General features: G+C 54.9%; 1 protein-coding gene across 1 annotated transcript in view; it reads left to right on the forward strand.

Annotated features, from left to right (window-relative positions):
* Positions 1-24,984, forward strand: part of LOC143642075 (uncharacterized) — a 67,906-nt gene that overhangs the window by 14,394 nt on the left and 28,528 nt on the right. Inside the window, exons 3-9 of the mRNA XM_077110168.1 lie at positions 348-529; positions 6,893-6,973; positions 9,920-9,998; positions 16,819-16,879; positions 19,294-19,373; positions 20,721-20,776; positions 22,243-22,355. Coding sequence (XP_076966283.1) covers positions 348-529; positions 6,893-6,973; positions 9,920-9,998; positions 16,819-16,879; positions 19,294-19,373; positions 20,721-20,776; positions 22,243-22,355 — 652 coding nt within the window. The remainder of the gene's footprint in view (positions 1-347; positions 530-6,892; positions 6,974-9,919; positions 9,999-16,818; positions 16,880-19,293; positions 19,374-20,720; positions 20,777-22,242; positions 22,356-24,984) is intronic.

Consider the following 24,984-nt stretch of genomic DNA (forward strand, 5'->3'; position numbering starts at 1 on the left):
TGCTTAACAAAACACTGTTGAAATCCTGAGAACTGTTTGCTAATCTTGTTCCCAGAATGTGCTGTCCCCAACTACCGAACTGCAGAATGCACTCCCTCACTCGGTTGCAGGCAAACTGCCCACTCGCCCTGACCCGTCAATGAACTTCCCTCCCTGCCCTCTCCAAGAAAAGTATATAAGCTCTGCTTAAGCAGTTCTCAGGGCTGTATCTCTTTTTGCTCTAGTGAGCTCTGAGCCCCAGCATGCTGGTCCCCAAATAAACCCTTTGCTATTGCATGAGACAGTCTCTTGGTGGTCTCTTCCTCCGACGTTTCACCGGTCCCTTACACTCCCACCTTCTGTTCCAGATGAAGGAGGAGGGGTTCAGGCAGCTCTTAACCACCTTCAGCGCGCTTACCTACTGCAGCCTCAAGTTCAGAAAGGTGGCAAGTTCCGCAAGTTTGGCTTCATCGGCTTCAAGTCTGAGGAGGAGGCCCAGGCTGGGCTGAACCACTTCAACAAGAGCTTTATCGACACGTCCCGGATCACAGTGAGTGGGCCCCTGCCTGTCCGTCCAGAGTGTCACCCACCACAGGAGAGTGAGAAGGAGGCCGCTGAGGAGGAGTCGGGAGGTGAGGCTTGGGTGCTGTGCCTGTGCACCTGTGTCCCTCAGCTGCAGCCCTGTGGCCCACCGACACCTGCTGGCAGGCACTGGCCCCTCCTCCCTCAGACACCAGGCCTGGGGCTGTCCAGACATGGCTCAGGAGCTTTCTAGTGGGGGGATGAGGTCACCTGCAGACAGGTCTGCCATGACTAGTCCTGGTCACATGCTTGTCAGTCGGGAGTGTTCACCAAGTGCATGCTGCATGCTGGGCTTTGGGGATATAGCGCTGAGCCGTAGACAGGAATCCTTCCCCATGGTGCTGTCAGCTGTCATTGTGGTGAGAGGAGAGCAGTAAACAGATGAGCACCCAGGGACACGTCATGGGGTCACAGCTGCTACAGAGAGGCAGCAGGAGAGCTTGGGAGGGAGCTGCTGGGGAAGGCCTTGCGGGTGGGTGAGCCTTTGTCCTCTCAGGGTCAGCGTGCTGGGGCAGCTGATGGCCAGTGACCGGCTGCAGTATGGGATGGCAGCTCTGGTTGGGGGTTGGTCAGGCTGGCTGAGGGCAGAGGATGTGAACGTAGTGTCACCTGTGCACCTGGCAGGGTTTCTGTGCTAAGCTACGATCTGGAAGATTTGTGGGACATGGTGGACACATAGCTGGGGGCACAGGGGGTCGCAGACCAGGGCACAGCATCACAGGGGCTCAGGATAGGGGAGCGCGCGACTGTAGGGCAGACTGGCTCTGGGCACTGGAGCAGGGAGAGTGGGGCCCAAGGAGCTCACACAGGCCTGGAGCGGAGGGGCTGGGGCTCCATCCTCAGTGTCCAAAACTCACTGGTGGGGGTGTGAGGCTAGAAGGACAGTCTGACAGCCAGGCAGGCACACTCCTCCCTCCCGGCTGTCTCTGTAGCACCCCTCAAGAGCCAGCATATCACCAGGTGTCCCCTGTAAGCCGTTCACACCTGTGTGCTTCCCACAGGGTAGCAGATAGCAGGTGAGTTAGCCAGGGGCCCAGCACTGGATCTGGGCTGGGGTGAGGTCCTAATGTTTGGGGTGTTTGCTGCCTAAGTAGATGATCGAGCATGGCTCCCACCGGGGTTATGTGGGTGGGTTATGAGATGATGGGTGGGTGCTGTAAAGGGTTCACTGTAGAAACGGTTCTGCTGTGTAAGTGCTTTCTGTGGCACCTGAAGCCCCTTAGTGTACATGACACAATTGGGAAGGTGACTGATGACCGGGAGGGGCCATCCAGGGGAGAGCCTGGCAGGCGGCAGGGATCCATGGAGCTGTGTGTGGCGCGGGAGCTTCACCCTCTCGCGGTGCCCATCAGAGGGTTTATTGGAGCAGTGGGCACCAGGGCCCTGATTGTGGTGAGTGTGGCCTCAGGCCACCCCCCAGGTTTCCAGCCCTGTGCTGCCGGAGTCTCTCTGACTGCTCAGGAAGGTGACCTCCTCCCCGACCCCCGCCTTCTCAGCAGAGCAAGGCCTGGAAGCTAAGGCGGCTGCCCAGCGGGGGTTGTCAAACATGGAGTACCTGAATCCAAGGTGGTGGCAGCCAAGTCCTCTTCTTCAGAGGAGGAGGAAAGTGAGGACGAAGCTGTAAATTGTGACAGAGGCAGCAAGGAAGAGGAGTACCCTGCCGCCCTCGACCAGCCAGAGCAAGGGAGCCCAGGGACCCTACCTGGGGGGGGGAGGCTGCAGGAGCCCAGAGCCCAGGTATGCCTGAAGGAGGGACAGTGGGGGTTGTGTGCCTGTCTGGGGGTGTGGCCCCACTGCCGCAGTCTGGCTGGGCACAAAATCACGAGCCACTCACAGCCTTGTAGATTCAAACAGCAATTCTTTATTCCCGAACTCACACCGGCACTCTACACTCACGTTCTGGGCAAAATCCCCCGGCACTCTACACGCACATTCTGGGGAAATCCATGCTCTCCATCGGGCTCTGAATCCCAAATACTCTCGGAATCCAGAACTCAATGGGAACTCAAGGCGCCTGAGGCAGCAGGATACACCCTATTCCCAGCAGGAATCACCTTAAACCTGGAACCGCCCTAAACCCGGATCCGCCCTGGTCCTTGAGCAAGGTCACCTTTTATGCAAAGTCACTGCAAATGACCTGGGTCCACAATGGAGAGTCCTTCCTCTAAGCAACATGGGGTAGGCTGACAAAAAATTGCCATGCCTCATTCCTACTTGGCAATGGCTCTCAGCATCTCCCCCATTCTGATTAATTAAACAACAAGCAATGTGGCTTAAGGACCGTGCCTGGTTGGTTGCCCAATTCAACATATGGTTTTTACCTGTCATCGGATAAACTGACCTCTAGGCATCAGCCTCCTGTCTTAGGTTGATACCACTGCAATTGGATCATACCCATCACTGACTACCGGTCCAGCATACAGCCATACTTGTGGATAGGCCTATGCACCAGTGGGGGGGTGAGGTTCTTTGTCTCACCTCTGTTGGCCCCCAAATTTGGCCTTGGTGCCAGTGGGGGGTGAGTTTCTTTGCCTCACCTCTGTTGGTCCTCAAATTTTAGACCATCACTAGCAGAAGGGAGGAGGATACAGAAATGCCATGACACCAAGCCAATTGACGGCTCCTTTGGAAAAATTGCATCACTGGTGACACCATCAGCAAAGATATGCCAGCACTACCACAATTCGCTGCACCAAACGATAGTTACATAGTCCAGACAAGTTCTGCAAGCAGTTCAAAGCCGAGGAATCTATCAATATGTCTGTTTCCTCCCAAAGTAAGTTGACTCCTTGATTGAGCATTACTTGTTGAGTTATATTCATTGATGCATCAGTTTATACAGTTTACTGTGATAGCTATCATAGAAGCTGTAGTTTGGTTTTATCTTTGTCTTCACCGGCACTGGGATGAAGATAGGAATTCTGGCAATGGTGCTAAAGAGACATTATCCTGAAAAGAATTATTAAATATAATGAAAAGGAAAGGTGAAAGTAAACAAACAGATCTGTTAACCTCCTTTAAAAACAATCCTTAACAGCTGTTTACCTAATTTAAATTAAACCATTTAAATCACGTGAATAAAAAAAAAAATTTTGGATCCATTTTTTCATGAGCACTCCTCATATATGAAATATGGACATACGCACACACAGACATACAACACAAAACACAAGAGTGCACACAAACGTACAACACATAAGACAATAGTAAAGGCCTTGTAGCTTTACCTAGGTGAAATCTCCATTGTAATGTTTAAAAATTCCACAGGCAAAAAATAAAACTAATCAGAAAAACATTAACCTAAGTTTGTATGAGCTCAAAAAATAAAATAGAACTTTATGATGTGGGAAAAGGTAATAATAAAATAGATATTGAAAAAAGCATCCTGGTTAATCACTGTCGCAGATGTAAGAATAGCCAAGCTGGAGCTCTGGATATCAGCTGTTATGGATTTGAGTCAAATCATCTTCTTTTTGGTCTGTAGAAATTGCTTTGGTTAGTCTCTCTGGAATCCAAATCGGTTGCTCTTCTCCCTGTGGAAACACACAAATAGAACCCTGACTCCAGACAATCACTGGGTCAGGACCTTTCCATTGTCCTGTTAGAATATCCTTCCCAAGTACCTTAGGCTTATGTACATTTTTTTGGATACATATGCCTTTCCGCAGCACGAAGTCCTGATGAATCCAAATTTAAAAAGTTTAGAGTAAAAAGGGTTATTTTAAGTTTATCTTTGTTGGATATATACCCCTTTCCAATTCCCTCTTTTTGTTTTAATAAGTACATTTTAATCTTCTATTTTATCCAATATTTGACTTTAAACTTCTCTCTTCTACCTTTTTCTATCTTGAATGTCTGTATCTAATAGTTGTCTTAGCTTTTTGCATTTTCTATCTGAAATACCATTACTTGACATTTTCAACCATTTTCTGTCTTATTTCTATCTTCTAGTTTTTTTGTTTTGTTTTGTTTTTTTAAGGTTTATACATTCACCCTTAGTTGCTTTTTTTCCTCCTAGTTTTCTTTTGTTTCCTATTTTGTGGGTTTAAAATTCTTGTCTTTCTACATCTTCTCTATCTTCCTATATCTTTTCTATCTTTTTTTTTCACCTTCCTGTACTTCTGTCTTCAAAGTTTTTCACTTCAAATTTCTAATATTCTTTCTCCAAATTGCTTTTATCCTATTATCTTCCCATTTTCATGTTTTTTTTTAAGTAATGCTTTTAAGATTAACTAGGCTTCGAATGATGCAATCTTTCCTCCGTCATGAAGGCATCTTAACCACCTTCAATTTAACCTTTTAAAGCCTTCCAATTATCATCTATACTGTACTTTTAAATGTACTTTTTCACCACCTACAGCTTCACTCTTTTAAACGAGGCTTAGATTCTGTTTAAATCGCTTAATGTTAGTTTACATGGCTGCCCTTCAACTAAAGGCTCTTTTTTACTCCATTAAGAAGTTTTGTCTCAATCTGCCATGTACAAATACCTTTTTCTTCTTTCCTTCTTTCTCAAGCTTTTAAAGTAAGTCTAGTTTCCTCAAAATCTTTTTAAATGGCATTTTACAACTTTTTACTTTACCATACAGAGATTATCTAGAAACATTTCTTTTTTTTAACTTTATATTAAAATATATTTCCACATCTTGAATCTTTTTATCTCTTTTGTAGCCATTAACCCTTTTTTTAAAAAAAAAAATTTACATTGTGAAACAACCCTTATAAAATTTCTGAATTTAGATGTTACTCCACTTTAATAAGATGAAATATTTTTATGTTTTTTATGGTGCTATAATAATATAATTGAAACCCAACTGAAACTTCTTATACTCTTTGTATATAGATTATACCTGATAGAATCTTAACACTTAGTAACCTTGTTTCAGCAAAGACATAGACCAAAGCAATATTAAACCTTTTTTCCATTTACCAATTTATGAAAACACACATAATGTTTAAATATATTACCTTAAGGAACTTAATAAGTAAAGAGTACTTGATTTTATATTTAGTGGTTGATATTTTAACACTTTAGCTTTGTAAATTAATCAGATGTGTGTAAAAACCAAGATCTTAGACAAATGTAGTAAACAGAACTAGCCATCTCTTTCTTGTTGAAGAAAAATCCTTCTACAGGATACCATGATGGTCCCATTGATATACTTAATAACTCATCTTTAAAAAGCCATGGGCTACATTTTTGTATTGTATCAACATATGTCCTAACTGTTCTTGGTCTTACTGGGGTGCCTCTTTCCTCTAACAACTTCAAACTTTGAGCCAACCATTTTCCCCAGTTTGCCTGAGAAATTTCTAGAGATAGGCAGCTTGAAACAAAAGCAAAATAAATCAAAACAAGAACACATTGTTTTTTGAAATGGTCACCCATTCTCTCGCCTTCCCTCAGGGGCGAGCAATTTCACTTACCTCCAAGTTTCAGACGTTCCGCGTACAGGCCACCAAATGCCACAGTCTTGCTGGGCACAAAATCACGAGCCACTCACAGCCTTGTAGATTCAAACAGCAATTTTTTATTTCCGAACTCACACTGGCACTCTACATGCACATTCTGGGGAAATTCACTCTCTCCACCGGGCTCTGAATCCCATGAGAACTCAAGGGGAACTCAAGGCGCCTGAGGCAGCAGGATACACCCTATTCCCAGCAGGAATCACCTTAAACCTGGAGCCACCCTAAACTCCCATCCGCCCTAAACCCGGATCCACCCTGGTCCTTGAGCAAGGTCACCTTTCATGCAAAGTCACTGCAAATGACCTGGGTCCACAATGGAGAGTCCTTCTTCTAAGCAACATGGGGTAGGCTGACAAAGAAATTGCCAAGCCTCATTCCTACTTGGCAATGGCTCTCAGCAACCCACCATGCACTCCCCGGTCCTCTGGGCTCATTGCCTGCTACACGGGAGGGGTGGCCTGCTGGGGCTCTGGGCACCAGTGAGGTGGTGACGGCTGGGTTACTTGGTGTTCAGTCACAAGGCAGGCAGTTGTGGGTGGCTCCTCGTTGATGGACAAGCCTGCTATCACTGGATGCCATCACAGTCACGAGGCAGGCATTTTCCTGCCTCCATTTTATAGGTAAGAAAACTGAGGCCCAGAGAAGGGAAGTGACAGTGAGCCCTGGCTGCAGCCCTCAGAGGCAAATGGACACCCCGCAGCCGTCACCTCCACCTCTGCCTGGACCCTGAGCCTGTGGCGGGCATAGATGCGGCACTCTCGTGCTACCCCATAGCCTCCACTCCTAGAGCTGCCATGTCCCAGTCTGCCCTGCCACCACTGCCCCAGGGAATCCACTGTAGCCATTTCTCTTTGTTCAGACAGAGAAACCAGCAAGCCAGAAAGACCCCACCACGGCCCACACTGTGAAGCTACGGGGAGCCCTGTTCAGTGTCACAGAGGTAGGTGCTCTGAGGATGGGAAGATCACCTGTGGGAGCAGACTAGGGTGGGTGGGGAGCTTCTGTTGCCTGAGGCCATTAGGGTCACGAGGGAGAAGGAATCGGAGGCCCAGAGGGCTGACAGATGACATCTTGGGCATCCTCAGGGAAGGAAACAAGATGGCTACCAACAACTAAAAAAAAGGCTTGGGGCCTGGGGAAGGCCGAGTGGTCAGCGTGGTCTCTGTTGGGAGCCCTCACCCTGCTGCCGTAGGGGCAGCCGTCTCAGACACAGGTGAGGGCGTAGGTATTGCTGCAGCCCGGCTCAACACTATTTCCAGAAACAGGCTGCAGGCCAGATGGAGCACGGGCTGCAGCTAGCTGGCTCTAGGTCTGAGCCAGCAGAGGACCCTGTCTTCATTTCCCTCCTGTGATGGTCAGAGAAGCTTACTACAGGAAATTCTGAAGGACACAGCTACATGACTAGAACCTGAACGTCACTTACAACTGGGATGACCACATGGGTTACCGTCCACACTGAGCTGCGAGCTGGGGTGTAGCCAAGTGGGGTTCTAGGGTTCAGTACAGTTACTGCAGGTCTAAGGACTAGAGCTGGAGGTGCCAAGTGTCCTTGGCACAGTGGGCAACCCTGCTCAGCATTCCTATGTCCCACGCAGTGGCAACCACTGGTACTTTGGGGACAAGCCTTCTTAGATGTTTTTTCCTGTGCACTGACACTGGTCCAGTTTCTCATTCCCATTTTGGTTTGTAGTACCATGCTTGCTGCCCACCACTGCCTTGTTATGTAGTCTTCCTTTCTCAAGAGATGCTTTGATACACTTTTCTGACCTCCTACAGTGGACGTGGGAGCTACTTACAATTTTGTGCTGTTAGAAATACGGAAGCCTTGTGATTTAGGGTCAGATTTTTTTTTGTTGGTGGGGGTACCAATATTGAACCCCAAGGCACGTAACCACTGAGCCACATCCTCATCCCTTTTTATGTTTTGAGACAGGGTCTCACTAAGTCGCTGAGGCTGGCTTTGAACTTGTGATCCTCCTACCTCATCCTCCGGAGCCACTGGGATTACTGGCCTGCCCACTGTGCCCGGCTAGTTAACTGTTTTTGAAGAAAAGATGAACCCCTGCCCTACTCCTCCTGATGAAATCAGGTTCAGATACATCAAGGATTTGAGCTGAAAAAGTTTCTTTCTAAGCAATTTGTAAAGTTTCGTAGGAAAAAAGAAAAAAAAAATGGGTTGATTACCTACCCACCAGCCCAAAGCTCTGGAAGCCAGCAGCTGTCGTGAAGTCACAGTGGTTCATACCCTAACAGAGGCAGGAGTCTAGTGTCTCTAATTTACAGAGAGATTTTTATGAAGGATTTATGACCCAACAGAAAAATTACACAAAGAACAGAAGGTTTTCAAAGAACAAGAACTGGGGTGGCCAGTGCACATGTTTGGATTCTGTCATGATTATCACAAAACAGAATCAAAACTGGAGTTCACATTTTTCACTTGCCAAAATGGTACGCATCGTTCATGTTTGGCAGTAAACATTTTCTTGCCTTTTAGAGGGCCACATGGAGCTGCCTGGCAACATTATGGACATCCAGGCCTTTGCGGAGCTGGTTCCTGGACAGGGCTTTGCCCCCAGGTGAATCCCGGCACATCAGAGCCTGGATGCGGGAACTTTCTTGCAGCCTTCCTGTTATTAGTTATAACTCAATGTGTTGATTTGCAGTCATTGATAAGAACAAAAACCCAAATCAACCCTGAAGCTCCATTTCTGGGGAAGTGGTGTGTCCGTGGTTCTCGGAGGGGAGTGGTCTGCCCCTGCGCAACATCTGGCCGTGGTCAGAGGTGCTCTTGATGGTAACATCTGTGGGGGGCTGCTGGCCTCTAGTGAACAGAGACCAGGTGTGCTGTGTAAGCCCTGCCACACACAGGACAGCCCCCACAACAAAGAGTCACTAGCCCAAAATGTCACCAGTGCCAGGTTAAACCTGGGTTAACTCACGGGGACACGTGAAAATGGTGTAAGATGACGTATCACAGAAAAGAACATGATGACAGGGAAGACCCCCAAGGTGCCATGGCCAGTGGAAAAGGCCAGGTGTGGAGCAGGACATGGCTTCATCCCCAGAGGAACCTAACTGTGTGTGACTCACCATACTGACTTTCCTCTGGGCAGGGGAAGGTTTGGAAAGAATCTGGTAATTACAAACTTGGATGCAGTAACGTGAAAGCTCAGAACTTGGCTGGGCTTCTTCCACTGACCTGGAGCACCCGGATGTGTCCTTCTGTCCTTCTGTCACCTTGTAGGGCAAGCTACGTCAGGGCGGGGCCTCAAGGGCTTCCCCCAGTGCCCAGATGGGAAATGGATCTGTAGCTTTTGTTTTGCAGAAGGAGCCAGGAAGAGTGAGCTGGCCTCAGAATTAGGAACCAGTTTGGTTTCCTGATTTGTACTTTTTAGTATTTGTTATAATTTTACACCCTGAATGTTCACATATTTTTAAAAATGTGTTTAAATCTCACACATGTCCAGAGATGGGAGTAGTTAAGAATTGGGGGCCTCCCTACAATGGAACTTTAGGTTTGTCACTGTGATTAACGTAGACAAATATCCGTGCTTTAAAGAGAAGAAAAGCCAGCTTTAACCCCAAGTATTTAAAAAAAAAAAAAAAAAAAAAAAACAACTCCTTATAAACAAAAGACATGATGTAATGCCTTAAAACACTGCTGCTAATGTTACTATTTTATAATTACATTATTAGTTTCTTCTTCAGTTTTTATTTCCCAGTTTTTCTTACTTTATGGTGGAGGAGAGATGAGTGTGACTTACAGGAAGGAGAAAAACCATGATCACTTCCTTATCTTTTCTGATCCAACACTTTGCTCCTTATCTCTTTATCGGGTTGCATGGTTTCTTGGGGGACTGATAAGGGGCAAAACTTGTCCTTGCAGAAAAATGTCCTGGAATTCCTGGCACCCCTGAAACCAGTGGCCATTCGAATAGTGAGAAATGTGCACAGGAACAACACAGGTAAGCCCTGGGAGCTGGGCGGATGTGTGGAGGAGGGCTGGCCACATGGTTGGGGAGGTCCCAAGTCAGCCTTGTCCCTTCTCCTTTTTGGGGTCCTCAGTTCTATGGATGTGGCTAATTAGTCAAGACTCGGATCTGTCATCCTTGCCTCTGGCAGCCTGGCATATAGTCTCAGAATTCTCTCCTCCACTGTTCTAGTAGGTTCCCCTGTTCTGTTCAGGGAGATGCCCGCAAGTCTGGGTTTGCTGGGCTAAGTCCATGGGCGACTCTGCAGGTGGGCAGTGCTCTACCTCTCTGCGCATGCGTGGTGTTGCCCCAGACCACATCTCCCCAGGTGTCCTCTCCGGGCTGTGAGCCTCCTCCCTGGCCTTGGAACCCTGGGTCTGGCTGCCTGGAGGCAGTGAGCATGGCTGGAAGGAAGGTGGATCTGGGAGAGGGGCACCTGCCCAGCCCAGTGGCCAGCTAGGCCAGAAAGCCGTAGGAGACCAGTGCAGAATAGCCACATCTCAGAGAACCATACTAAGGCTCTGTGGCCACTGGATGTCTGGACCCTGGGGTTGGGAGTGCCTTGGCAGGAAGATGCCACCTGAGCAGAGTGATCAGGTCTGGCCAAGCTGGCACCCAAGGAGAAAGGTGCTCCTGCGTCGGGGTGGTCCAGTGCCCTTGCTGTGTCGGGTCTCGTCCCTCCCCAGCTCTCCCGCCCAGCTCACCAGGCTGATGGTTCAGGCAGCCTTTACTCCTGGAGCTCAGCAGAGGGCAGTGTGAGGGGCGGGGGACAGAGCCTCTGCCCAGGTTCATAGCCCAGCCAGCCACTTAGGAGCCCTGTGACCTGGGACAGGAACTCAGCCTCTTTTCCTCCTCTGCATAAGGGGTCAGACCTGTCGTGCAGTTAGGAGGGGTCAGGGTCAGCCCCGGACAGTGTGAGCACTGGGCACGCTCAGAGTGCAGCTGTTGGTGTTGGTGCTGGTAGTGGGGCCACTGGTTCATGGTGCCTCAGAGACCAGGCAGGGAGCCAGGAGGAAGGTACCTGCCTTGTTGGGGCTCAGGGACAGCATCTTGGAGGCCCTGGCGCTGGAGAGAGCCAGCACCTGAGCATGACGCTGTTGAGGGCAGCAAATGACCCAGGTGGAAGTGAGGGGGCGGGAGCTGGGCTGGGCCCTGGGGCTGCAGTAAATGGGGGAGCCTGGGCCCAGTGGAGGCTCGGGGCTTAGGACAGCCTCGGGTTTAGAAAGGCCCGCTGGCCAGTGCAGGGAGGGCCGCTGGCAGCCGCAGGCAGTGGAGGCTTTTGCTTGTGTGAGCTGGTGGGGGAGGCTGGGGGAGACTGTGGTGGTATAGATGGGGTGCTGCTTGGCGGCTTCACGGGTCAAGGCCCAGTGAGGTTGAGGCTGTGGAGGCCTCCGCACCTGCTTGTTGCTGTGTAGTGACAGCCTCTGGAGCTGCAGGCAGGGTGGTGTGGAGGTGACCCTCCAGTGCTGGGCTGGGTCACAGCGGCCATCGTGAGCATTTCTTCTCTGCAGAACATGGTCAGGGAAGGGGTGAGGGTGGGAGGGAGGCAGAAGGGGCCTGGTTTTTGCACCTTCACCCGCAATGCCAGGCGGGTGCTGAGTGCTCCTCCAAAGGGTGGCCAGATGGGGGGTCAGCCTGAGCCGTGGCGGCTCTCGCTTTCTGCACCTAGCCAGGTGCCCACGTCCTCTGACTCTGAGTGTTGGCAGGGCTGGCAGTTACCTTGTTGTGGTCCCCTCTCAGGGTACATCTTTGTGGATTTCAGCAGCGAAGTGACCCGCAGGCAGGCCTTCCTGGCCCCCTCCAGCCCTGGGGGGTTCCCAGCTGGGGCCCTGCCCACTGCACCATCAGGGATTGGTGGGAACCTGGCCTGCGAGACCGCGGTGTCTCTGGTGGCCCGGCCAGGAGCCATGCCTGGAGTGCAGCCGCCCCTTCCTTCCCCGCTGCTTCGGGAAGGAGTCCCTATCACCAGAGTGGACAATGGCGAAGGCACTGTCCAGGCACAGCCTCTTCTTTGACTCTGACAAGTGTTTTCTTCACTGACCGCTCCCGTCAGCAGCCTCGACTGAGGCCCAGTGACCCGAAGCCACACAGCTCCCAAGTGGCACCGCCAACTGTCTGATCCCCAGGCTGCTCCCTCTCCCTCCCGAGCACATTTTTTTTCTTTTTCTTTTTTCTTTTTATACCAGGGATTGAATCCAGGGGTGTTTACCCACTGAGCTTTGTCTCCAGCCCTTTTTTATATTTTATTTTGAGACAGGGTCTCACTAAGTTGCTTAAGGCCTCACCACGTTGCAGAGGGTGGTCTCGAGCTTTCTAACCTCAAACTTGCTCTCCTCCTGCCTCAGCCTCCCAAGCCGCTGGGATTACAGGTGTGCGCCACTGCGCCTGGCTGCTTGTTTTCTTTGTTGTTGTTTTTTTTTCCCTGGATACAATTCATCTTTGAGGCTTGAATGCAGTATGAAATTTGAAAAGAGTCCCAAAGGCTGTAAGTTGACAAGTCTCCCTCCCACCCTGCCCTGTAGCTACCCAGGGGCCTTCTACTGAGGTGGCTGTTAGCAGTGGCTGTCTCAACCTTTTTTAAGAAACCCCTGGCACACAGGTCACCTCTGAACAGCAACACGAATGCTCTTGGCTTTGCGACCCGCTGACTTCCCCTGGAACTGCCCTGTGCTAGCAGTTCCTCCCCTTGTCACAGTCCGCATTTCATCCTCTGATTAGAGAAAGCGCACAGGGCACCTGGAACCCACCGCAGGTCAAGGCCACAGAGACGTGGCCTTTGCCTCTCAGCCTGGGCCCGAGTGTTTTCCTCAGGCACCCAGAGCACTTGGGGTTCAGGGCTGCGTGTCTCCTGGCTCCTCTGCCCTGCCGAGCACCCATCTTCTCGACCCTGGAGCGCGTCATCTGCACATGGGACTCAGTCCCTCTCAGCTGTGTCCCGTGTCAGGGACCCACTGTATTGGCACCTTTGCCTCTGCAGTTCCACCATGTCCCCCTGTATCTCAAGTGGGCTCCAATTGGCGTCTTCTCCAGCACAGCCCCACAGGGGAAAGAGCCCAAGAAGCACCTGCGTGAAAAATACATGGTGGAGCCAGAAACTGGCAAGAAGAGGTCAATGTCTTGGGCAGGCGGGCGAGGGGTGGGCGGAGAGCCAGGAGCTGTTCAGCAGACCACTGCTTTACGGCTTTGTTCATCCACAGACCAGCGGGTCTCGGTCTCTGATTAAGCAGGTGTTAAAACATCCCTGAAAAACAGCATCAGAGCCGGGTGATGAGGCCCACGCCTGTCACCCCAGCAGTTCAGGAGGCTGAGGCAGGAGGATCCCGAGTTCAAAGGCAGCCTCAGTGAGACCCTGTCTCTAAATACAGTACAAAATAGAGCTGGGCTGGGGCTTAGTGGTGAAGCACCCCTGATTGCAGTTCCTGGTACCAAAAAAAAAAGAGAGAGAGAGATCAGAATTACAAGTCCAGGGGCTGAGGATGTGGCTCAAGTGGTAGCGTGCTTGCCTGGCATGCATGCGGCCCAGGTTCAATTCTCAGCACCACATACAAAGAAAGATATTGTGTCCACTGAAAAATAAATATTAAAATTCTCTCTCTCTCTTAAAAAAAAAAAAAGAATTACGAGTGCAACGTAATGGAGAAGATTTTTAGTTTGTCAGCTAACGGTTAAGGGAAAAAAACCTAGATCTCTTCATACCCAGAAGAGCCCATGAAAGCCCAGAGCTCCACAGGTGGCTGAGGGGCTGGGGGGTGTGTTCTTGGAGTGGCTCAGCGCCCTCTGGTGTCCAGCGACTGCCCAGGCAGGAAAGGAAAGACCAATGTGTGTCCCCAGCCACAGGGGTGCCAGCCCCCTGGGTAGCCCTCACAGTGGGGCATTTGAGGCAGGATGAGGATGTCCTTCAGGACTGTGGGGCACACTGCAGGTCATGGCTGGGCCCCGGCCCTCGCCCCGTCAGGATGCCAAAACCTGAGACCCTCCCCGTCCCCCAGCTGCCCCTAGGAGCCAGGCAGCTTCCCATGGAACCACGTAGTCTGGAGACCACGACCACGTCTTAGAATAGACACCTGGAGGGAGGTTCTGAGGACTGGGTTGTTTGACCCAGATGTTAAGATTTTACCTTCCGCCCACCCCCCACACAGGGCTTCCAGTTGCTCAGTTTACTAAGATGAGGATTTTCCTCTTAAAGATAGACCGTCTCTTGTTTACCACCCTCGTTGTTCCCGTATATTTACAAAAAATTAAAGTGTTTTACGGTTTTTAAAAAAAAAGTAGAGGAGGTCGTCTCTGGTCAGCCACTGTCAGTTGGATTCCGCAGCCTTCTCTGAGCACAGGCCTTCCGCATGCCCGTGGCTCATGTCCGCTCCCTGGGGGTCTTCAGGACTGGCCGTCTGTGCCGTGTGAGGTGACCGCCCCTCGCGGCTGGCTGCTGCCTGAGTTTGTTCCCACCAGAGGGTCCACTCCACAGCAGCATCTGCCTTGCTGACCACAGCACCCTGCGGAGTGCCAGACCCTGGGAGTGACAGAAGGCAGAGTGGCACCTGCTCCCTGACTGCTGGCCTGCCCTCCATGTCCTTCCACTCAGGAGCCACTGCTGGGGAACTGGCCGCCATGCTGGTGACGTGGGCAGTGCCGTCCTCAGCCCCCGCTCTGGGACTGAGCCAGCTGTCTCCTCTCAGGCTGTTACTGACCCTGAGAGAGAGAGTGGTGCCCAGGCACCCTTCTGAGGATGCGGGAGATGCAGACGTGGTGGGAACACCTGTCTAACCGGTGGCTGCTGCCCAGGGTGACCAAGACAGGCATGGCACGACTGTCCCCAGCATCTCTCAGCTGGTCACAGGTAGTGTCAGAGGGGGGCCTTGGGGGCAGACGGGCTCTAGAGCATGAACAATGGCTTCCTGGTACCCGTGTCTGGACCCTGTCAGAATGTTCCTCTGTCCCCAGTCCCCCGGTTGGTTTTGAGGCCCTATCCCCTGTCCTCAGGTCGGTGTTGAGTGTCCTGACAGTGTCCAGCCATTGGAGGGGCTGCCTTCTGCTCACTGGCTGACAGAGGAGGCCTCAGCCTGGATCTGCTCCAGGACGTGGTGTGACGTCCACCCGCTGGGCTCACGTCACCTCCTGGGTCAGCGCCCTGAGCCTGTCTTCCTCTTCTGACCATGTTGCCTACACAACCCCCTGTCCTGGTCCGCTGAGCTGTGCCCTCTCCCCTGCCGCTCCCTACCCCGCTCTCTGCCCGTTGTTCCAGATGTCATCTTCCCCAGGATGACAGGAGGGGGACCCGCCATGTCTTGGGCTGGGAAGGCAGGAGGGCATCTCTGGCAGCTCTGCTCCACTCTCTGTTCTGGTCTCCAGGGGGGCGGCCATGTTATCTCCCCACCATCAAGACCTGCACCTCCAGATAAAGGGCTCCAGGTGGGTGGGGGGGCGGGGGTCCTGGAAAGCTGCTGGGACTGATAACAGCCCTGCTGGAGGCCACGGGAGCCCGGAGGGGGCGGCAAACACATTCTGCACCTGATTGTAATGAAGCCCGAGCCCTGGATCTGCCTGTGTGCCACAGTTCGCCTCTCAGCCACCGACATCCACGCCTGGCTTGGCCTCTAGAGGTGCAGCTAGCAGTGTCTCAGGCAGGTGGCCTTGAGTCTCTCGGGCCAGCTGTGGTCCTTGTGGTGTCACGGTCACTCCTGGCGTGGTGTGGGACATCAGAGATCAGCGTTTCTCAGTGACGCGCAAACAGCAGCTCAAGAGCATCCTCAGGAGTAAAGGCCCTGGAGCTGAAGGCCCAGCCAGGACCATCTAGTTCAGATTGGAGACTGAGCTTCAGAGAGGCTGCTTCACTGTCCTGAGGTCACACAGCTCATTAGAAGCACACCCAGCTCACAGGACTCCTGTCCCAGCACCTGAGTGTAGAGCCGTGATTGGGGTCAGTCCTCTTGGGTCTGGATCCTGGCCTCACTCCTGCCAGTGGGTGAGTCCTGCAGTCTGTCTGTGCCTAGGTCATGAGACATGAGTAGAAGCTTCCCGTTGGGTGGTTTGAAGGTCTGACTGGGACAGTGAGACCCTGCAGTACAGGGCCCCATGCTTGATGCACCTGCCTGCTGCGAGTGTGTGCATTGGGGTCCCTACTCCTCCTGCTCCCTGTCGCTCGCTTGCTGGACGGTACTGAGCACCTGCCTGTCTTTGGTCCTCAAGATGCAGACAGAGCCACATGAAGCTGTCCCCAGCCGGGCCCCAGGGAGACAGAGAAGGGAAAGGGAAATACAGGGTGGGATGTGACTTAGAGGGTTTTTGTTCTTGTTGTTGTTGTTTGTTTGTTGTTGTTGTTTAATTATTTTGGCTTTAAGCACTGAGAGCAGTGAGGTCAGGCCTGGGGTCAGTAGGCTCCACGTGTCCAGACTGACACCCGGCTTCTGCAGCGAACCCCTCAACGGCTCCGTGCCCCAGTTCTTCCTTCTATAAGTGGAGCAAGAACCAGTCTAGCTGCCGCCTCAGGAGGTCTGGGGGACTGGCCATCACTCACCCCCTCAGAGCGACCCAGGTCTCCACAAGGCAAACTTGGGGGGACAGTGTTGGGCAGGGCTCAGTGGTGGCTCAGTCCCCAGGCCCTCAGCCACCCATCTGAATGTGCCTTCAGGGTCACTGGATGGGTGGGTGGGCTGGGGGCCTGGCACAGGCCAGCGCACAGGGAGCAGCACCTAGTGGCAGTCTGCATGCTCCCTGCTCCCTGTTCCTGCGGTGGGCGTGCAGTCCATAAGGAGCTGCGCCTGCATGGGTGGCGGGAGGGCCTCGAAGTGCAGGGGCTGTGTGTTCCTCTTTCCAGGTGTTCTCCAAAGTGGAGGCTGTGAGGAGCTGCTCTGTCTCCAGGAAGAAGAACACAGCAGGTACCCTGTTCTCGTGGAAGGACGCGGTTCTGGGGAGACCACACCTGGGGAGGGCAGGCTTGTGCAGAACAGCCCCTCCTCTCCTGGAGACCCCGGCCGTGCTGTTGGAGAGGTCCCCGGCCCAGGCTCTGAGTCAGAGCCTTCACAGGCCCTCAGGTGGTCCTGAGCTGTGTGCGTGGTGGGCAGCTGCAGCACCCATCAGCACCCAAGGCCTCCCTTGTTCCCATGCCTTGGCACCCAGGAAATCCTCAGGCGTAGCATGTGGGCTTTGCCCTCAGTTCCAAGGGAAATGACCCCGATGTAGAACTTCTAGAACATTCCACCTCGTCGGTAACCCTGCACCTCCCAGGCCAGTAGGTAGTGGGCAGGCACAGGCCGCCTGGCCCCTCTGTCAGCCCTGGACCTTGTCCTGATGCAGTTGGCCTCTGCCCTTGTGTTGTCCAGCCCTGAGTTTTCAGAGCATGAGCAGGGACAGTCCTTTGTCCTTTTCACAGCCATGCAGTCCCATCCAGCAGCCCTTGGCCTTGCAGAATGGGTGGGTGCAGAATTGGTGGGGTGCAGTGTGAGTCAACCCGATACTGTCCTGGGTGCCTGTGCGTGTGGCCACAGTGACTGCTGCTCCTTCATTCCCAATAGGCCCTGGGCCACCAGGCAGGGGGCACCCAGGACAGTAGACCAGAGGAGATGCGGTCCCTGTCCCCAGGCACCCGCAGTAGCAGGGGGACATATGAGCTGGTGGCTTCAGCGCAGGAGGCTGTACCAGGAGGGCCATGGCAGGACTGTGGTCTCCAAGTCAGACTGGGGCCTGGAGGCTGGGAGGCCAAGCAACCTGGTGGCAGAGGCTGAGGCGGGAGGTGCCCTGGAAAGGGAGGCAGACTCCCGTTGAGAAGTGGCTTCTGTGCCCGGCAGAGGTTTGGACTGTGGCCTGGTGGGCAGCCACCGAGAATTTTAGCAGACACTTCTGTGGCATAGAAGTTAGAGTCCCTTGCCTCCGTCTGCTCTTGCTGCTGGAGCAGAGAGCCACACCTGGGGCCTTCATCGGCAAAAATGGCCTGCCTTAGGGTTCTGGAGGCCAGAAGCCAGAAGTCCAAGATCAGGCATTGGCAGCAGTGGCTCCTTCCGCGGCAGGGAGGGGCGGCCTGTCCAGCCCTCCCTGGCTGTGATGGCATCCCTGTATTTCCTGGGATGGCCTGTCCTGGGTTGGATTCCCACACACCTTTTAAAGGGCACTGGTCGCTCTGGCTTAGGGCCCACCCCAGTGACCTTGATTGACTTGATTATTGATGCAAAGAGCTGGTCTCAAGTGAGATTCTGAGACCTGGGTCAGGCCTCCAGTGCAAGACCCAGGGGCCCACAGCAGCTCCTCTGTCGTCCCTGTTCTTGAGCACATCAGACCAATTTAGGACACGAGGAAGGGCAGCTAAGTGCCACATTAGTGGTAGGAGGGTCGAGGCCTGGGGATTCCAGGAGAGGAGTCGTCCCTGAAGTGCAGCAGGTAGATCAGGCTGGACGCGCTGTCGGCTCTGTGCAGGCTGCAGGGACACTGCCTGTCCCCGTGGTTCTGAGCCACGTTGGGGCAGTTCTTGGCATCTACTAGTGCGTCTTGCCCTTGATTCCTGGCCCTCTGGATGCCAGCACAGGCACCGGTCTCAGTGCAGTAGAGGTCGAGGTGGGAACTGGCCAGCCAGGCTCAGGGAGTCCCAGCCTTTTGGGACCCACCAGAGTGCCCCAGCCAACAGAGTGCAGTGTGCAAAGAACAAAGCACCCTGTGAAGTGCAGGGAGGAGGGGGGCAAAGACGCAGGGAGTGTGTCAGAAGGTCAAGGGGCAGTGGGACACCTTGTACTTCAGTGCCTGTGGGACCCCAGCTCCCACATGGTGTGTGACACACACTCTCACACACACACTCACACACACACACACACACACACACACACACACAGTCAGAGCAGCAGACGCCCCTGGGATGGGCTGCTGGCGCTCCTGCCCTCCCACCTCGGAGTGGGGAGCCAGGTGGAGCCATGGCTCTTGGCCCTCCCCAAGGGGACTTTCTATCTGAGACCTGGAGCCAGATGGGAGGGTCCAGAATCCCGACCAGGAGGCAGCCCTGGGTGCCCGACAGCGTGTGGGCTCATCCCGTGCACTAGGTGTGGTGGGGCTGTCCTGGTGGAGGACCCCCTGGTCACCGTGGTGGTCATCCCTGTCAGTCCCACTCCCTCCCGAAGGCGGGATCCTATGATGAAGTTAATCCTCACGTCAATCATCGGTTAATTAACAGTCCGGAGCCTCAGGTGGCGGGCTCAGTGGGACGGCTAATCGGATGGCGGGCCAGGAGCGGAGCCCCGGGGCGGCGGGGGGGAGTGGAGGTCCTGGGCTCACTCTGTGCCCCACTGGCTGGGGGCTCCCCCTCTTTCAGGGGCGCTGCTTTCCATGGGGTTTGGATTTGTGGAGTACCGGCAGCCAGAGCAAGCCCAGAGAGCCCTCAAACAGCTGCAGGTAAGTGGGCCTCCAAGTCACAGTCCACGGGGGCCTCGGCAGGCGGCTCGGGCTGTTGGCCTCTGCTGCTGGGGTATCGTGGGCACTCACGTTCTGCTGACCCGTCCTTCTGGGTTCTCCAGGGACCACGCCCAAGAGAATGAACAGCCTCTCACCCTCCAGGGTCACTGTCCTTCATCTATTCCACTCACACTCCTTCCCTGCGGGCCTGGTTTCTGACAGGCACCAGGCTAGGCCCGGAGAGACCCTCCTCTTTCTAGGGAGAGACGGGCAGTGGAGCCATGAACAAAAACAAAAGACCAGATCGTGACAAAAGCTTGGATACGGGGGCTGGGGACATGCTCAGTTGGTAGAGTGCTTGCCTCGCATGCACAAGGCCCTGGGTTCAATTCCCAGCACCACACACAAAAGGCTTGGATAAAAATAACTTGAGAAGTGGGGCTACCTAAGGTCGTGTGGGCGAAGGGGGCCTCTCTGAGGAGCAGATGGTTGAGCTGACCCTACTGACATGAAGTCAACTGCACAGAGACCTGGAGGGAAATTGAGTAGGAGCCGAGAACAGCAAGTGCAAAGGGCCTGTGGCAGGGACTCTGAGGTTAGAGTAGGCAGAGTGTGTGGTGGGATCAGATGAGGTGAGAGGTGTCCAGGACTAGGTTCACAGGCCCACTTAAAGGACTGGAATCCAACCTGAAGGCTGAGCAAGACTCTGGAGGGTTTGGAGCACACGGGGAAGGGTCTCATTTATCCTCTAGGATGGTCTCCAGCTACTGTGTGGAGATGGGATGAGGAGAAGTAGAGCAGGCAACCCTGCGGTCACCAGAGCCCTGTAGCCTGGACCAGGGTGGTGGCAGCAAAGGTGGTAGAAGGGGCTGAGAGAGTTTGGACAGATCCACATCCTGTGCCACCGCCTGGGCCCAAATCCTGGGGTAAATGGAACCCTTGGCAGGAGGAGGGAGCTGTGGCCGCAGGGAGCACATGGCCTGGGATCTCTGCCACCCCCTGGGGAGCTGCCCTCACTGGCAGTGACCACAGCTCCCTCACTGAGGCCCACGGCGCTGGGACTGGGTTCTCAGGGCTGTGGACACAGCGAGCCGACAGGCCCTGTGCCCTTGAGTGCTGTAAAGGTCAGGGCTGCCACATGGCGCAGGGGACATCATGAGCTTGGGTCTCTGTGGCCACTGGCTGCTGAGCCATTCTGGGGAGGCCCCTCTGTGCCTGCCATCCCCACCCCTCTGCCAGGGAGCAGGCAGTCTCCCACCCTCTAGCCACGGCCCTGCTTTGGGGACAGGCAAGGACACGGTGAGTACTGAGGACGGATGGGGATGAGCCATGCTGTCTCCTCTCCAGGGTCACATCATGGACGGCCACAAGGTGGAAGTGCGGATCTCAGAACGAGCCACCAAGTGAGTTTTCAGCACCTCCCCTTTCCTATGACGCCCCTGTTCTTTCTGTCCCTGGAGCTGGCCCCCCGAGGGTGTCTCAGCCCTTCCATGTCCCATGTCCCTTCCTCCCTGCTCCCCCGCCCTCTAGGGCTCTTCCTGATTGGGGTTGGGGTCTTTGCCACACCTGCTCCCTGCTGAGCTGGGGTAGTGCTGATGACTTGGGGGATGTTTCATGCACCTTCTTTGAACCCTGGGGATTACGTGCCGCTGGCGGTCTGGCCGAACCTCTCTGGAGGCCATGGCTCTCGCCCTTCTGTGCTCTGGGGCGGCCTTCCCTTGGGCTGGACAGCGGTGCCAGAGCGGCCTCAGCAGTTCAGCAGGTGGCAGGTGGAGACAGACGGGTTGGCCCAGCGACCCAGGTATCCGGAGGGCGAGGTCTGCTCCTGGACGTCCTGGGCACACGTCCTAGTGAGCCAGCACGCTCTGTGGCTCCTGATGGAGGTGGCACGTGTGCTGTGCTGCCCCTGCGAGCCATTATCATCAGTGTCACCCATCTGCCTCCAGTGTAAAACCTACTGCCGCCAGCAGTCTGGAGCTGGGGGAAGGCATTTATTTGGCGATTTCCAGCAAGTTGGTCGTTTATTGTAGACGCCTGTGCTGGGCCTCCTTAGCCAGAGGAGGGTTGGTTCAGGCCCAGGAGGTTCGCAGGGTTCCTGAGGGGGACGTGGGAGCCCAGACCTGGAGCCCAGAGCCTCAGGTTCTTATCCAGGGACAGGTGACCTGGGTAGGGGACTTGGCCTGTAGAGTACAAAGTGACACCTGGGGGTGGAGCCTCCAGCACGTGCCTTGCTCACAGCTTGGTGGCTGTCTCTTCCCAGTGCCTTGTCCCCTCCCAGTGCCTTGTCCCCAGGGCCAGCCCGAGGCAGCCTCGCCAGCTGCTGCGGCCTGGCCGGTGTTCACAGTCATTTTATTCTAAGCTGTGTTGAGCCCTGTTCCCCAGATGCTGTCGGCCCTGAGTGGCGTTTGCTTATGGGATTTGCATCCTGGGGACTCTGCTGCTAGGACCTCCTGCAGTGGGGGTGCCCCGAGTCCTGTATCTGGCCTGGAGTCGTTTGCCATGCGTGGCGGATGCAAAGTGCACTGGTCATCCCTTGCTGCGTGACGGACACCCTGGGCCCCTCAGCTTCTGCAGTAGCAGGTTCTGTGGTCGGAGCTCGGCAGCCCTGCTGGGTTGTGGCTCAGGTCTCCACTGGGGCTGCAGTAGGTGCCACCTGGGTAGCAGCCCCTGGAAGGCCCGCTAGCACTCAGAACTTGGCCTCTGAGGTGGTGCACACAGGGCCATGGACAGGGCCCAGGCCCTCACCTGGGGCTTCTGCCCTGGACGGCTGGAGTGTCCTTCCAACATGCTGGCCGACTTCCCCAGGACGAGGCCCAGGAGAGAGCTGGAGGGTTGGCCAAGGTGACCTGTACCCTCTCCTCCTCTCCAGGCCAGCCCTGACCTCTGCTCAGAAGCAGCTTCCCCAAAGCAGACCTCATCCAAGATCCTGGTGCGGAACATCCCCTTCCAGGCTGACCGCAGGGAGATCCACGAGCTCTTCAGGTGAGCTGCGCCGCAGGAGGGTCGTGGCCAGCTGGGCAGGGCAGCTGCTGGTTGGGCTGTCCCCGCAAGCCAGCACTGTGAGGTTCAGAGGTCATCTTCTGGCTGCCTTGATTCATCTCCTGTGACCTCGGAAAAGTCAAAACATCCTTCCTCGGGTGGGAGGGGGGCCAGCCAGTGTCCCCCTGGCTACCCAGCAGCTGCAGGAGGCAGGTCAGCATCGCTGGTGACCCCAGGCAACTCTGCTGAGGCTCTGCCTGGAGCTGGGTCACCAGACACCAGCCTCTTGATCCAAGCTCCCAGGGCGTTGTCCTGTCCAGCCGGTAGTGGACCCCTGGGCTCAGTGACACCTCACAGGATCCCCACCCGAAAGGCAGCAGACCACCTGCTTCCCACACCGCCTACTAGCACGGGAGCCAGGTGGTGAGGGGACAGCAACCAGCAGATTGGGGGCTGTGGGGACACTGCTGGTCCATAGTGATTCCACAGAGGAACCCGGATTTCAGACCAGGTCCTGTCGCATTTGGAAGGAGGACCCGGCCGTTCAGTCTTAAGGGAATCTAGCAGCTGTCTCCACACTGCACAGAGCAGAGCCATCTGCGGGGGCGGCCACTGTGTGCCCTGTGTCCAGGCTTGGCTGGGGTCTAAGAGTGCTTAGGGCCTACCGTGTGGGTGACCATGGTTAGGAGAGCAAAGTCCCTAGAATCACCAGTTAGCATCTGGCAAGGCAGACCATGTGCAAGAGGAGACAAGGAGTGGACTGTGCCCTGGGCGTCCCCCTGTGGATGGGGATCCACTCCTGCTCCCGCCCACTCTCCTTCATGTCCAGGCTCTGCTGGTCTGGGCAGCAGGTCTCCCTTGGTCCTGGTGCCCTGCTTGGCAGGATGGGGTCACGACTTGGGGGGTTATTTCCCTGCATGTGGAAGGAGCTTGAGGTTGTGGGTATGGTGAGGTCTGTGGCGTGTGCGTCTGCGTGTCTCCACTGCTTCTGCTTCTTGAAGAGTCCAATTTAAGACCCACTGGATCCGCACAGGCTGCTGAGAACAGCATGTGTTGATCAGAAAATAACGTCCCTGGGAAACACAGTTCCTCTTGGCTCCCTGAGGGCGGAAGGACTTCTTTGATCTCAAGCTCCATGTCTATTGTAGGAGACCAGGACTTAGTGTCCCCTGAACATAATTACAGGGTCCCCTCCCTGCATTGTCCTGGAGGAGTTTCCCAGACCTGGGAACCAGGCCCTTCCCTCTCCCTGCTCCCTCTCCAGGCCTCCTGGGTGGCACTGGCTGGTGGTTTGAGACAGTTCTGAGTGGCGGACAGCAGGGGTCGCTGTGAGCCGGCTCAAGGACTGAGGTGTCTCCAGGGAAGTCCCAGATCTCAGACAAAGCCACCAGCCAGCAAAGGTCACCTGCCAGGGGAGGACCTCAGGACCAAGGGACAGTCTGGTGCTCTGCGTCAGGCTGGTTCTGTAGGCTGCCCTCCCAGGTGTAGGAAGAACCACCAGCCCCCGTGTGGCACGCTCTCGGTATTGTATCTGCCCAGCGCCTTCTGTGCACCTGTCCCCCTGTGCCACAGGCAGCCCTGGGAGGGAGGAGCAGCCACCATCCCTATACCCGCAGGGAGACGAGGAGGGCAGTCCTGCCTGGGACCCCACCACCACGACGTCTGAGGGTTTCAGCTGGTCTGACCCAGAGCCGGGCTGGGAAGGCTCCTCTCTGCCACCCTTTGTCTTCCTCCTGGGTCTGGAAGGGCCTGTCGTCCCCTGGTTGGTCTGAGTGGGGACGCTGTGCCTCCCCCAGCGTGTCATTTTTACCAGGTGCCGTGTGGGGCACCACGTGCCACTGTTTCAGGCAGCCCCAGGCCCTCCACGGCCCAGAGCCTGTGGAGACTCGGGAGGGAGCCCACGCAGCAGGCTCCCCAGCCCCAAAGGCCTCGGCTGGGCGCCCCCCAGGGCTCTGCTCTCTGCACTTGGCCATGCTGCGCTCCCACCCGTGAGTCGTCCAGCCTTGGTGATGCCCAGACGGGCACCAGAGGCCCTGTGAACCCTCACTTCATTGGGGTCATTGTGGGCGGCTCAGGGACTGCTGTGGGAAGCTCAGAGTCCACACACCGTGGAGCAGGCTGGGCAGAGCAGCCCCACCCCCTGCCCGGCCACTGGCTTCCTGGGCCTCGGTTTCTCCTGGCTTCAGACCGTGCAGAGCTCATGACGCAGGCGCCGTGGTTCCCGAAGGCGCAGGGGCGATCTGGTGGTCCTGCGTGCTGGGCCAGGCTAGGGGACTGGGCTGTTTCCATCCTTGGGTCCCGTGGTTATCAGAGCCTGTGGTTTGTCCTCAGCCCCATTTCCCAGTAGGGAAACCAGCTCCTGAGACCGAGCCCTGCCCCCTCAGTCCTCAGACACCTCAGACTATCACCCTCCTCCTTCCCTCACTGCATGGCCACCCTCTCCGGAGCTGTTCAGAGGTTGAGATGAGATCAGGCACCTGGCAGGAGCAGCAGGCAGGAGGACCTGCCAACAGTGTCACCCAGGGCAGAGCCATCGGTGGCAGGACTGAGTCCTTCCCCCTTGCCTCCCTCCCTAGTCACATCCCACCCTCCTAGCTTCCCAAGGTGCCTTGGGCCAGGCTCTAGGGAACCC

Source organism: Callospermophilus lateralis, chromosome 1 (genome assembly GCF_048772815.1).
Source record: "Callospermophilus lateralis isolate mCalLat2 chromosome 1, mCalLat2.hap1, whole genome shotgun sequence".
In the NCBI taxonomy this organism is placed as follows: domain Eukaryota; kingdom Metazoa; phylum Chordata; class Mammalia; order Rodentia; family Sciuridae; genus Callospermophilus; species Callospermophilus lateralis.